Below are 15542 nucleotides of genomic sequence, written 5' to 3' on the forward strand. Positions count from 1 at the left end.
GATTACCTCTTTATTAATTATGCCCCGGTGAGAACACGTTTGGCATCGTTAAAAAACAGGCTATCTCTAGGTGGATGGTTTCTTGTATACTTCTCCCTTATCAACTAGCTAAATATCATTAAAGTACATTCTACAAGGGAGAAGGCTGCAACTGCAGCTCTTCTTTGAAATGTCCCCATTTCAGAAATATGCAAAGCTGCTGCATGGAGATCTGTATATACCTATACTAGATATTATTGTCTAGATTTAGACTAAAGCAGATACTCAAGTAGGGCAGGTTTTTTTTAGCAATCTTTTCGGGTGATTGTTGGGGTTGTTTTTATTTCATGTCTGCATCTTGTGAGATGGGCTTGCTATTCTGTTCCATGCTTGTGACTATTGATGAGGATCCCCTGGAAGAGAAGGAATGGTTGATTACCTGTAATCCTAGTTCTCTTCCAGGGTAATCCTCATTAAAGTCATTAGCAACCCTCCCACCTCCCCAAACAGAAATTATTACAGCTCTCAACAATTATTTCACCCAGGATTCCAAATCTCCGCAAAAATGACCTAACCTAACTGTCACCTGTGAGTCATGATGGGATACAAGGTGTACTGTGAGGTTCTTATATGTGCAGTGCCAGTTAACTTTCCTAATCTTTAAATTGCAGCCCATTGACTAACAATGTGTCACATTCCCTTTGCTTTTCCTTTTAATAAATATTTGTGAAAGGTTTTCTACAGTCATTTTTAGTAAACAACATATTTATATGTAATTGGATTCTTTTTAAAATGAAAATTCATCCAGACGCACGGACCAGAAAGTAGGCTCCTCTCCCCTTAAAAGCTACCTGTAGACTGATCGGTAAACAGTAAAAATATCGACTACAAAATATCGAATGGACATAATATCGAGTTTTAAATATAGATTGGACAAAATATCGACTGGACAGAATATAGACATCAAAAATATCGTTTTTAAGGTAAGTAATGTAATATCGAATGTTAAAAATATAGACAGTTAAAATATCGAAGTATATAATATAGGTTATTAAAATTATCGAATTTTTAATATCTAATTTTTTATAGTGTTTTTTATGTTATTATATGTGTGAAAAGTGTGTATTTATGTTATAATTTATTTTAATTAATGAAATTTGTTTTTTTAATTTTTGCGTAATTTCATTCTGTAGCGGGTTGTGGGTTTATAGGGGAATAGGGTGGGAAGTAATTTAATTATAATTAATTAAATATGTAAATGTATTTATTGGTATTCATTTTAATTAATTGTTAATTAATTTATATTTGGTAATTAATTAAATTTTTATTGGCAATTAATTTTAATAAATTGATTAATTGCTAATTATGTTAATTTTAATAATTTATTTTCTGTAGCGGATTTATAGGGGAATAGGGTGGGAAGTTATATATTTATAATTAATTAAATAAATCAATTTATTTAATTGTATTTAATTACAATTAATTGTTCATTAATGTGTAATTATTAAATTGTTAATTGTTAATTTGTAATTAATTTGTATTAATAGGTAAATAATTGTAATAATTATTTTTAATTTTAATTGATTAATTATATTATATTAAATTGGTAATTACTTTTAATTAATTTTTTATAGATATTAATTTATATTTATTGAAATAATATATGAAGTATTTAATTTCACTACTATTGCACTCTCTGGAGTGGGAATAGTAATTTTTACCACTATGCTATCCAACGCTTTCCCTACTGTTGCACTCATTGGAGTGGGAATAGTAATTTTTACCCCTACGCTATCCAACGCTTTCCCTACTGTTGCACTCACTGGAGTGGGAATAGTAATTTTAACCCCTACGCTATCCAACGCTTTCCCTGCTGTTGCACTCTTTGGAGTTGGAATAGTAATTTTTACCCCTACGCTATCCAACGCTTTCCCTACTGTTGCACCCACTGGAGTGGGAATAGTAATTTTAACCCCTACGCTATCCACCGCTTTCCCTACTGTTGCACTCTTTGGAGTTGGAATAGTAATTTTTACCCCTACGCTATCCAACGCTTTCCCTACTGTTGCACCCACTGGAGTGGGAATAGTAATTTTTACCCCTACGCTATCCAACGCTTTCCCTACTGTTGCACTCCCTGGAGTGGGAATAGTAATTTTAACCCCTATGCTATCCAACGCTTTCCCTACTGTTGCACTATTTGGAGTGGGAAAAGTAATTTTTACCCCTACGCTATCCAACGCTTTCCCTACTGTTGCACTCTTTGGAGTTGGAATAGTAATTTTGACCCCTACACTATCCAACGCTTTCTCCACTATTGCACCCACTGGAGTGGGAATAGTAATTTTTACCTCTACGCTATCCAACGCTTTCCCTACTGTTGCACTCACTGGAGTGGGAATAGTCATTTTGAACTCTACGCTATCCAACGCTTTCCCTACTGTTGCACTCTCTGGAGTGGGAATAGTATTTTTTACACTTTTGCTATCCTACGGTAATAATATTGGATATTATTTAATTATATAATGTTACTATATATATATGTTTTAGAAATATGATTGTAAAAATTCTATCGCTATCCAATTCTTTCCCTACTGTTGCACCCACTGGAGTGGGAATAGTAATTTTTACCCCTACGCTATCCAACGCTTTCTCTACCTGTTGCACCCACTAGAGTGGGAATAGTAATTTTTACTCCTACGCTATCCAACGCTTTCCCTACTGTTGCACTCTTTGGAGTTGGAATAGTAATTTTTACCCCTACGCTATCCAACGTTTTCCCTACTGTTGCACCCACTGGAGTGAGAATAGTAAATTTTACCCCTACACTATCCAACGCTTTCCCTACTGTTGCACCCACTAGAGTGGGAATTGTAATTTTTACCCCTACGCTATCCAACGCTTTCCCTACTGTTGCACTCTTTGGAGTTGGAATAGTAATTTTTACCCCTACGCTATCCAACGCTTTCCCTACTGTTGCACCCACTGGAGTGGGAATAGTAATTTTTACCCCTACGCTATCCAACGCTTTTCCTACTGTTGCACTCACTGGAGTGGGAATAGTAATTTTTACCCCTACGCTATCCAACGCTTTCTCTACTGTTGCACTCTTTGGAGTGGGAATAGTAATTTAAACCCCTACGCTATCCAACGCTTTCTCCACTGTTGCACCCACTGGAGTGGGAATAGTAATTTTGACCTCTACGCTATCCAACGCTTTCCCTACTGTTGCACTCACTGGAGTGGGAATAGTCATTTTTAACTCTACGCTATCCAACGCTTTCCCTACTGTTGCACTCTTTGGAGTGGGAATAGTATTTTTTACACTTTTGCTATCCTACGGTAATAATATTGGATATTATTTAATTATATAATGTTACTATATATATATGTTTGAACAAATCTGATTGTAAAAATTTTTTTTATAACTTTTATTAATTCTTTAATTATTATAAGTTAATTTAACTATTTTTAAGTATATTTTAGTAATTAATTTTAACTATTAATTTAATTTAACACTGTTTTTAATAAAGTCGATATTTTAATAAACTATATTTTTGTAAACGATATTTTTGACTCGATATTTTTGTACTTACCTGTTTGTAGATACAAACTCGATATTCTGTCTGTCGATATTTTGGCATCGATATTTTTGCTAGTAGATATTCTGTCTGTCGATATTATGTCAGTGATCCAGACTGATCAAATGCTCCCTGCGTCTGCCTCCGATATTACCCACCTCTTGAACCCCCACCTCTCCTATCCTTTGTTACTCCACGAGTTCCGTATTTTAGTCATCATTGAAGAATATTCATTAGAGGTGGCCGAGATCACCCCGGTATCCATGGGCGCACTTCGTGCTCCCTACTCAATTGTGTCTTATAACGTAACAGATATATGCATCGTCTACTTCGCACTAATTATGTGCAATGTTTTTTGTTTAACTTCTATGTACTTTATGATGCCTGATAATTTACACTGCCTTCTCAGTGATTTATACTGAATATGATGATGCTTGTTTTTCTCCTTAAAAAATTAAATAAAGAGATTTGACAAAAAAAAGGAAAATTCTCTGTAATCTTCCCCTTTTTAGCTCTCTTTATGAGATATATAGTACTGTTTACAAAGTTTTATATATATATATATATACATATAATTTTTTTTAAGAGTCTTCTGGATCCCTGCACGTGGGGTGGGGGGGAGACTATTCAGTGCTAATGACTTTGAGGATTCCCTGGACGAGAACTAGGATTACAGGTAGGCGACTTTTCCTTCTCTCACAGCCAGAAAAAAATGAAAATCTGAACCACTTGGAACCAGGCAGAGCGGAATTCGATGAGATAATTGGGCTCCACCTGACTAGTAATGAGGGCCTGAGTGTGCTAGTATCATTAACTGGTATTTAAGCATTATGCGGCATTTCAAGTGTAGTGATCTATATTACAGTAATGACTTTCTTTTCCTTTATGGTACTCCCTCCGTCAGACGTTTAACTCCATACCACTGAAAAGAGTAATGCTTTAATTACCTGAATCCTGGAAACTCCAAATGGAAAACCAGATTCACATCTTTGCATTCCGTCTTGTGACATGCAAATTTACACAGATCTGCAGGTGCATTAACACAGTCAGACATTTGCCTGTGTAGATGTGATCACTGCTAAAAGGAGTCTATGAAGACTTGGAATAAGGCAAGAGTTTGTATGTATTGATTATGCACTCATGGGAATGAGAAGACCTGGGTTCCCATGCTCGTGCTATGCAAAGAAGGACATTGATAGAGAGTTAAAAAGAAATCCTTTAGTTGCAGATGGGTTGGCATGGCATCCATGTTGCCTTGCATCATAAGTTCTTAAAAGATAGTCATATGGACAGAACTATTTGAATGTTTAAGACTTCAATTACTATTTTTATATGTCAGAAGTAAACATAAGAAACTCTTTCTTGTTAAGGAAATTTTGTTAGTAGTGATTTGTGGTCATGTAAGATGAATTGGAGTTGAGTGTTATATTAAAAGGAGACAACTTTTGACTTGTGGCCAAATTGTGCATGCTCATGTATGGACACGTTTAGAAAAGTGAGATGCATAGTTCTGGATGATATGAAAATGCTATTGACAGAATTGGTGGGACTGACATGGAGACCATTCCAATAGCTTATGTCAGCTAAAATAGTGTCTGTAACCGTATAAATGTGATTGGGATACGGAAATAAGTGAAGAATCCTTTACATTGATTTCATCTTGAAGACCGCTTTGAACGTGGCCTATTGACTTGGAAAGAAAGGTGAGATATCAGTCAAAGGTGTTTTCAAGATTTCTCACCTCAGAGAGTGAAGAAAATAGATCTCAATGAGACTCTTGACAAAGACCAGTACAGATACTTTGGAGTGATATCAGTAAGATCCCAGCAAATATTATGGTTTGAGGACAAAATGTATGCTCCAGCTAAACATTTCCAATCAAACCATGCATCCGGTACACAAAATTCTACACAATTTCACAGCTTAAAAGTGTATGTAACTCTACAAAATTTGCAGTACTCTGTAAATGTCTGGATTTTAATGAATATTTCGCACATGCCTGGTTTTCGGGCTATTAGCCGCAGAAGCGTAGAAATAAAGCATACACCGGGGTATGAGGTATACGTAGACCAAAACAGAAGGAATGGTGGAGTTTTGGGGACACCGCAGGAGACCAAGGCACTGCTTGGTGAGAATTGACTCAGCCTGGTAGAGTGGACTGAATTGAACCTTTGCAGGGCAGGTAACCCACCATAGCCACCCTAGTAAACCTTTAAAGAAAGACTTTTGTGAATCCCAACATCACAGGCCCTTGAAATGTTGGACACCATGACCACATCGGAACCTCAGTTGTCCTGTTTTTTAGAAGTCTGTTGTACTAACAGACGAGTGGTTGTGGTGCCTTTAGCAGAACTCATCTGTAAGATTCATTGATTCCAAATAGAGCTCTGATTAAATGTTATCATAGCATGCTTTTTTTACATTTGTTCATGAGCACAGCCGGCAATGTGGTTTTGACATACAAACAGTGTTTTTTCTGTGTGCATTTACAGTAGTAGAGTAACAGTTTCAACTTGCGTAATCCACAGGAGACGGGAAATGATTAATACAGATCACCAAGTTTCTAAAGTATACCGTAGACATGATTATTCTGTGTTTATATGGTAGATATCATACTAACTACTCAGTGCAGCATGTCAGCTCGTACAAGGATGTTTGAGGGAGGAATCTCTTAGCTATCACGTTATACGTCGATTATAAAAGTGCAGAGGTCCTGGAAATTGTGAAGATGTTAATAGGCTATGAAGACACCTTTCTGGCTATAGTGGGTTGGAACTCCTGGCCTCAAATTGTGGCAAATCCGGTGTTTCAACATCACGAAATGAAATGAAATAATCTGTTGACTAGGGGTGAGTGGTTGAAAAGTTTCAGCTCTCCGCCCATCATCTTGTGTTTGCTATGTTCGCACTAAGTGGGACGGATATGCCCAGATGTGGGTCCCTTGCTCGCTGTACCACTGGATTCAACCAAGCCTGACTGTTGAGGGGTGATTTAAGACGAAACCGGGCCCAGGATGCTTGTTTACGGTCCAGGGAGGACCTGTCCTGGCAGTTCCGGCTGGTCTGTTCCATGAAGGAGGAGGGTCAAGACTGATTTGCATATGGTATAGTGAGCAAAGGAACGATGCCTTAAACACACATCTCTTGACTGGTGGTGAGTGGTTGAAAAGTTTCAGCGCTCCGTCCATCATCTTGTGTTTGCTAAATCCAGTGTTTCTTCATCTGCTGATGGCATGTGCTTTAGGGAATGCGATTTGAACTAAAACATTTAAAGATTTGCAATAATTTAGCCCAGAAATAAAGTATACGGAAAATCCAGCATGTTCCCCTCCACCCCCCAGAGTGGGTGATAAGAAATGTGACTGTGCACTAGTCCACTTACTTTTGAAGGTGTACGTCACAGCAGCGCGCTTTCGGATAATTTGGAAGATCACAGTTAAGAGGTGGTCTATAAGGCAGACGGCAATCACGAAAATGATGATGGGGATGCAGTGCAAGAGCTCCCGGATCTGTAATGGAAAGATGTGATAGTCTCTTTAGGAGAAGGAATAGCTCCCAGAGGTCGACAAGCCTACAGCCTCCTGGAGAGGCTGGAAACCCTATACACCCAGAAGAAGGTTGGGCATTGGGCCCTGCCCTGCGTACGCTACATACACAATCTCTCACTTTCATTTTCTAGTTTGGGGACACAATTCACAAAGGTAAATATACACGTGTAGATTTGGTCACCACGCAACAGGTCCATCTAGTGGTCAAAGAGCACAATACTGCCTGAGAGTGAGACTGAGTGCTAGAGTCTGAATGGTAGACCTCATTCCACAGATGCCATTCAAGAGCACCTTACTTCAGAAATGGAGAAGATTTTCAATATAAAAATTATGCAGAAATGTGTTTTGGCGATTCGTGCACTGAGGTGCCCCTGGTGGCTTTGTGGCGGAGTCTCCTCTACTGAGGTCCCACCCAGGAGTATGTTGGAGGGCTTCTTTTCTGAGATGTTGTCTAGGACAGGTACAAGCATCTGCTTTACCCTTATGCCCCCTAGGACAGTGTACAAGTGTCTCCTCTACCAATATGTCACCTGGGACAGTGTACAAGCTTCTCCTCTACTGAGATGTCGTTTAGGACAGTGTACATGCATCTCCTCTAATGATATGTTGTCTAGGACAGTGAACAAGCATCTCCTCTACCAATATATCCCCTATGAAAGCGTACAAGTGTCTTCTCTACCGATATGTCCCCTAGGACAGTGTACAAGCATCTCCTCTGCCGAGATGTCCCCTAGGACAGTGTACATGTATCTCCTCTACTGAGATGGCCCCTAGGACAGTGTAGAAGGATCTCCTCTACCGAGATGTAATCTAAGAGAGTGTACAAGTATCTCCTCTACGGACCTGCCTCCAAGGACAATATGCAAGCATTTCCTCTGCTGAGATGTCCTCTAGGACACTGTACAAGTATCTCCTCTACTGAGAAGACCCCTAGGACAGTGTACAAGCATCTCCTCTACTGGTATGTCCCCTAGGACAGTGTACAAGCATCTCTACCAATATGTCCCCTAGGACAGTGTAGAAGTGTCTCCTCTACCGAGAAGATCCCTAGGAGAGTGTACACACATCTCCTCTACTGGTATGTCCCCCTAGGACAGTGTACAAGTGTCTCTATCGATATGTCCCCTAGGACAGTGTAGAAGGATCTCCTCTACCGAGATGTCATCTAAGATAGTGTACAAGCATCTCCTCCACCGACGTCCCCTAGGATAGTGTACAAGCATTTCCTCTGCTGAGATGTCCCCTAGGACAGTGTACAGGCATCTCCTCTACCGAGACGAGCCCCAGGACAGTGTAGAAGTGTCTCCTCTATTGATATGGCCCCTATGAATGTGAAGAAGCATCTGCTCTACTGAGATGTCTTCAGGGCTGTGTCGCAGCATCTACTTTACTAAGGAGTCGCCAAGGCAGTGTAGAACATCTCCTGTATCAAGATGTCTCTAGGTATGTGCTGGAGTGCCTTCTTTTCCGAGGTGCCAGGTTTGTGCCAGAGGATCTCCTGTAGTAAGATGTCTCCAGGCCTATGTCGGGACATATCCTCTATTGAGATTTAACAGTGTGTGTGAGGTAGCGCCTTCTCTACGTACAGGTCACTAGAGTTATGCTGTAGACTCTCCTATAGGAAGATCTTCACAGGGATGTGTAATGGCCTCTCCTCCACTGAGATATGCAATTCATCCTCCTCAACGTCCGATCCCTCCACAAACATGCCACCGAAATCTGGGACCTCCTCGCTCCTCGACAGCACCACCCCGGTCGTAGCATTCTTTACAGAAGCCTTGACCAACACCACCTCGGGACCGGATATCGCCATGGCCATTCCCCAAGGATACAAGATCTCCAGGAAGGACCGCCCCACCCGCCCGGGAAGAGGAATCGCCATCATCCACAAATCCACCCTCCGCCTGAGCACACTCCCTGACGAGGACACAGACCTGATGGAACACCTTCACTTCAAGATTCTGGCCATCCCTACCTCCACCCTCCGAGGAGCACTCATCTACCGACCCAGCAGACTTTTCACCAACTCCATCACGGACATCATCTCCCCGCATGCCATCGCGTCCACCAACTACACCCTACTGTGAGGCCTCAACTTCCACCTTGACAACCAACTGGACCCCAGCACCACATCCCTCCTGAACAACCTCCACAACATTGGACTCCGCCAGATCGGGACCGAATCCACGCACTCAGCAGGACACACCCTCGACCACCTCTTCACCACAGGAAACTCCATCACCTTCAGCCACACCACCGAACTCCCATGGACTGACCATCGATGCGTCCACTTCACCTTTCAGAACACCCACCATCCACATACACCAGCACCTGCTCCCATGAAGAAACTGGACCAGAATCACCGACCACCAGCTAACCTCATCACTCAGCAACTCCACCCCAACCATTGTGGAAAACGATGACCCCCACACCGCAGCCCGAACCCTGCACAGGTGGATCTCCGACAGCGCCAACACCATAGCTCCCCTGAAGAAAAACAACAACACCCATGCCAAGAAAGCTAGATGGTTTACCACCGAACTTCAAGAGTCCAGTGCACTTGTCACTGCCTCGAAAAGGCCTGGAGGAACACCAAATCCACAGAAGCCCACAATAACTTCAGAGCCGCCACCAACGCCCACCACCAACTCATCAGAAAAACGAGGAAAAAAGCGATTGAAGACAAAATCTCCACTAATGCACACAACAGCAAAGAACTCTTCAACATCATCAAGGAGTTCGCCCAACTCACCAGCGAGTCTACCGACATCCCTCCCTCACAAGACCTCTGCGACAAACTCAGCACCTTTTTCCACCACAAAATCAAGAGCATCTACGACAACTTCAATGAAGACAACCAACACACTGAACCCTCACCAACCACCCCCGACACCCTGAAGTCAGCGATCGACAACTGGACAGCCCTCACCACCAATGACACACTGAAGACGATGAAGTCAATCCACTCCGGGGCCCCCACGGACCCCTGCCCCCACCACATTTTCAACAGAGCCACTGACACCATCGCACCCATGCTCTGCCATACCATCAACCGCTCCCTGGCAACCGCCTCGTTCCCCGACGACTGGAAACACGCCAAGATCAACCACCTCCTGAAGAAACCCTTGGCGGACCCCACCGACCTCAAAAACTACAAACCCATCTCCCAGCGAAAGTCATTGAGAAAGCGATCAACAGCCTACTTGCCACATTCATCGAAGAGCACAACATCCTTGACTCCTCCCAATCCGGCTTCAGGAAAAAAAACAGTACAGAAACAGCCCTCCTCGACGCAACAGACAACATTCGCACCCTACTGATCAAAGGAGAAACAGCAGCCCTCATCCTCTTCGACCTCTCAGCGGCGTTCAACACAGTCTCTCACTGCACCCTAATACGCAGACTCCGCGACGCAGGGATCCAAGACAAGGCCCTTGACTGGATCCGCTTCTTCCTCACAGGCAGCGGATCAGACTCCCCCCTTTCCTCTCGGACCCTACACCTACCACCTGCAGAGTCCGCCAGGGGTCCTCCCTCAGCCCTACGCTCTTCAAAGTGTACATGGCTCCGCTCGCACCCATTGTCAGAACCTACGGACTCAACATTGTGTCGTACGCAGACGACACCCAACTCATCCTCTCCCTATCCAACGAACCGAACACCGCCAGACACAACTTTCGAGAAGGCATGGAAGCCTTCACCAAATGGATGAAAAACAGCTGCCTACAACTAAACACCAATAAAACGGAACAACTCATCATGGGCCCAAACCCCGTCGCCTGGAATGACACATGATGGCCCCCGCCCTCAGAAACCCGCCCAACCCCACGCACCACGAAAGCAACCTGGGAATCATGCTGGACTCAGAACTCAAAATGGACTGCCAGATCAACTCCGTCTCCTCCTCCTGCTTCCACGCCCTCCGCCTTCTACGTAAGACCTTCAAATGGATCCCTTCGAACACAGAACGACCGCCACTCACGCCCTGGTCACCGGCAGACTCGACTACGGCAACGCACTCTATGTCGGAATAAACAAAACCCTCACCCACAAACTACAGAACATCCAAAACGCAGCTGCAAGACTGGTCCTCAACCTGCCAAGACACTGCCACATCTCCCAGCACCTGCACACACTCCACTGGCTCCCAATCGAAGCTAGGGTCACCTTCAAGATGCTCACCAACGCTCACAAGGCCCTCTGCGACACTGGACCAGCATACCTGAACATCCGACTCAAATTCCACGCACCCCAAACGACCCTATGATCAGCCCAGCTCTCCTACGCCATGGTACCCCACACTAGAAAGACCAGATCGGGAGGCCGCTACTTCTCCTTCGTCGTGGCCAGAGCCTGGAACGACCTTCCACTCCACCTCAAACAGACAACATGCTCCCCATCTTCGCAAGAAACCTCAAAACCTGGCTCTTCGACAGACCCCCTCCTTGATGTGTAGTGTAGCTCCTATTTTCCCAATAGGCTCTGCGCATTGGAATAGTACCTACAGCAGTAAAGGCCTAGGCCAGACGTTAACTAGGTCTACTACTGTCGATACTAGACTTAATTTTTGGGTTTGCCAGCTAAGCTCAGAGTTCGCTAGAAACTTTCTCGAATGTTCAAGGAAGGAATTAACTCCCCTGATTAGACAAGAAGGGATTTAGTTTCTGACAACCATAGAACATGACAACTTTGCTCTCCCCTAATCAAGAGTCAATCTCGAGAGTCGTGTGAGCACAAGGCAATTATTTTACTCAGTCAGTACGTGCATTCTTAGTCTCATCAGAATGTAGAGAAAAGGAAGAGACGGGCGTGTTCAATAAAAGATGTTATTTATTGATCAGTCTCTTTTCTCATACATGAGAAATGGATCGATATTATTGCAATACTTATAGTTAAGTAAAGTGCATACATTAAAAGCAATAGTATAAAATAATACTGTAAAAACATTGATATGGTTTCTGAGCCATATGATGTTTGAAATGATTAAAATATATTTACATACACATATACATTTGACTAAACGTACTCAACTGGTGTTTCTAAATACGCCTACCCCGTGTACCTGACCTAAGTCTAATGCGTGGGCGGGAATAGAAAGTTACAGTTTAAGTTAAGTTTGTTTTTGCCAAGTGAATAACTAAAGAATTCTCTGTGAGGGGTTATTCAGTTCTGTACCTGGAATTTAGGATGGATGAGGAATAGTATCTCTTTCTCTGCTCTCGATATTCCAGGCTGCCTGCGAGGGCTGCCCAGAAACGCCGGTGCTGGGTCTCTCGGCTTGAGATAGCAGCGCGTCTCTCAGCGCGTCAGGAAGGCGGGGCTGCGCCAGCGGGGTCTGCTTCTGCTCTCGGCTTCGGCAAGTATGGCTGCTCCGTCTTGTCACCACGCGTGTGTTTGCATAGGGCAAGGTCGGCAATATTTATACCTTAAAGGTGCCGAGATTGACGTAAGGATGGACATAGATACGTCAATAAAGATGTCATACGACTTGCTCGTTAGCACATTCTTTACTAAAGTTCTCTGTGAAATCAAAACAATGGCCGCACGGATTTTCCAGGTTGTCATAGGTTTGATTTGTTATGAGAACGTCGTATGCCTTATCAGGGGCTGGAGGAATGTCGCTTGTCTAATTAGATCTCAAGCGTTATGACCTAATCAGATAACACGTTCCTGTGCCGTAGTGTGACTGCGTCAGATAACGGTATCTGCAGCATGGGGGCTTTTCTTGCCTCATGGGCTGACTGTTAGTTAACTTGATAGTTAGTTTAACCAGAATAGGGTCAGGAATAGGGGGACTGATTCAGAACCTATAGAAATACACGACAGATGGACTGGAACCTGCGACCCCCCCGCCCCTCCCCCAGTGCCTTAAGACCCTAGACGGGTGGGTAGTCGCGCTAAACAAACACCTGATTGATTGATTGAGATATCTCCTAGTGATGTATTTTGAGATATCCTCTAATTAGATGTCTTGAGGGGTGTGTTGCAGCACCTCTTTTACTGAGGTTTGGGGCATGGCGATGCATGCACTATCTCAGTCTAGGTTGTGATTCTGCATCTTGGTGCTCCTCGTCCTTACCAGTGCCATCATCTCACATCCGATGATACGAATCTGGCAGGGGAAGATGTAGTTCACAGCCTCGCCTTTTTTCAAGGGCAGCAAAGTGCGTTTCCCCTGCAAAGAATGGAAAAGAAGGAAGCGTCAGCTCGATCTCACACAAATCCCACCAATGGCTTTCTGACGTCCAGTGGGCCTTCATCCCAGAAGTAGGCAAGAAAGTAAGTGTTACAGGGAACCTCCTCTTTCCACTAAAAGCTTATATGTACCATTCAGTGCTGTGACCATAGCATATGACTAAGTCCCATTAGGCCTCTTAACCCCTATGAGAATCTTCTGAACAACCAAGCCTGCACCCCTTGCGTTCAAGAGGGTCGTCTACCTGTTCCGTCAGCTAGTGCGTCTGTATGTCATTCTGCGCCCATATAATCCACAGGTCTCTACGTCTACTGCACTCCAATGAGCTTCTTATCACTTTCTAGTAGTCTTGGTGCAGCGAAGATGCACTTTTTGCCATATATGGCAAGAATAACCCAGACTTACCGCACCACTGGGTATCTTTGGGGTAAACTGCATGCCATGAATACACATTACATGTTTTCCTTTTCACTGGCTTATTCAGATTTGCTAATAGTTAAAAAGGTTTGATGAAAAATGCTCTTTCCTGTTACCATAAATGTGTGTTCGTGGACATGGAGCTCGTAATGCTGAGAATGCTGTTGTAAAAATTGTCAGAATGGAATGATATATCCACTGAATAGAATATAATAAAATCCAATAAAGATGGTAGGAAAAAACTTCATTAAATCTTACTCAGATCTGATCATAATTCTGAATCTGACATATAGGCATTACTGTAGGAAATTCACCTTTTCTACGTGGTCACCCCCGATTTTTCGCCTTTTACTGGACCCTGTTTTATTGCTAGTTTTTAGACTCTGCACACTGGAACACTGCTGTCCAGTTCCCAGTGTAGGTGTTCTGACCCCTTAATTATGGAGAAATTAGCTAATCACTGATTGTCGTATTTAACTTTTCCTATAGGGCCATAATATATGGTGTAGAAATGCATCCATCTCATGAAAAATTAACAGTGACATGTGGACTTGAGCATTTATTGTGACATCCACTAGTGTTTCAAAAGAAAACATGGCTTCAGGCATATCATTGTAGCCTGACTGCTGCAGTGTAAAACCTGCGGTTTGACCTATTAAAATAACCATTTTTGACAGTTGGAAATCTCCCTTTTAAATATGAGTAAGTCACCCTATTGTAAGATGTCTAGCACACAAGCTGCATAGTATTTAAAAGTGGGGCATGTACAAAATGAATGTTACCATGTCCCTACAGTGATAAGGCCATAAAATCTGTGTGCACTGTGGCAGACCTATCTATTCTATGTAGACAACCAGTACAGATTAAAATACTAATACTGTTTTTCAGGAATTGGATCAGCTAGAACAATAATTAGACCACTCAATTCAATTGTGATGTCGGATTTGAATCATTATTAAGCAAAAGTCACTTTTATATAGTATTCCTTTACCTGCCTGAACTGTCAGAAAGCTAATTAGCATTCCTCTGACAGCTCTCAGCCTGTGGTCAGTCTTGAAAACATGTGAACGGGAGGGAATTGCCTATCCGTAGAAATAAATAGGCTGACCTAAATGGGCAGAGGTGACTCCTCTGAGCACCACAGAATATGCAGGGTGGGGCCTATGTGCATTACTTTTGACACTACAGTGTCAAATCCTACTGGACATATCTGTTCATCCACAGGGTACACTTGGAGCACACTTGAAAGGGAGAAAACGTGATTCCACAACAACTCTTGTACATCCCCTGTCTGGTTGCTGAAGGACCCAGCATTTGTCCTACCAGACTTCTATCTCTAGGTGAGTATAATACCTGCTTTTGTTTTGTCCTCATCTCACCTATAAGCATATTTCAGAGTGTTACAGCCGTTGTTATGAACCTGGGCTCCCTCCGGCTAACTGCGCTTGCTTAGGTCTTCCGACCAACTCCTTACACTGGAGTTGAGGTGTAATCATAGGACCGGGTACCTTTCCACATAGTTATCAAAACAGTCTCAGGTCTCGGCCCATATTGATAATGGGTTGCCAGAGACTAGTTGAGGTGTTGCTAGAGCCAACAAGGTCAAGGCGGGCCATCGCAAACGCAGATTTAAGCCAATCTTCCGTTCTTGGGGGACTTGGGTCTTTCCATTTCATACATATTTCCCTGCACGCCAGCAGGATAAGACATAGCAATAATCTTCTATCAGTCGCTGCCAGGTCCATTGTTGAGGAACTATCATGAGTGAAGAAGACTAAAGACCCATTAACCACAAAGTTCACATCAAAAATCCTGCACAGAT

The 15542-nt window shown here is 43.0% G+C and overlaps 2 protein-coding genes across 2 annotated transcripts in view; one reads left to right on the forward strand and one right to left on the reverse strand.

Moving 5' to 3' along the window:
* The window catches only part of DCST2 (DC-STAMP domain containing 2), a 285622-nt gene that overhangs the window by 51705 nt on the left and 218375 nt on the right, over positions 1 to 15542 (forward strand). The window lies entirely within an intron of this gene.
* Positions 1 to 15542, reverse strand: part of DCST1 (DC-STAMP domain containing 1) — a 146034-nt gene that overhangs the window by 38583 nt on the left and 91909 nt on the right. The window contains exons 11-12 of the mRNA XM_078668903.1: positions 13187 to 13282; positions 6942 to 7068 (exon numbers count right to left, since the gene is read on the reverse strand). Coding sequence (XP_078525029.1) covers positions 6942 to 7068; positions 13187 to 13282 — 223 coding nt within the window. The remainder of the gene's footprint in view (positions 1 to 6941; positions 7069 to 13186; positions 13283 to 15542) is intronic.

The sequence above is a fragment of the Lissotriton helveticus genome, chromosome 12, assembly GCF_964261635.1.
Source record: "Lissotriton helveticus chromosome 12, aLisHel1.1, whole genome shotgun sequence".
NCBI lineage: Eukaryota > Metazoa > Chordata > Amphibia > Caudata > Salamandridae > Lissotriton > Lissotriton helveticus.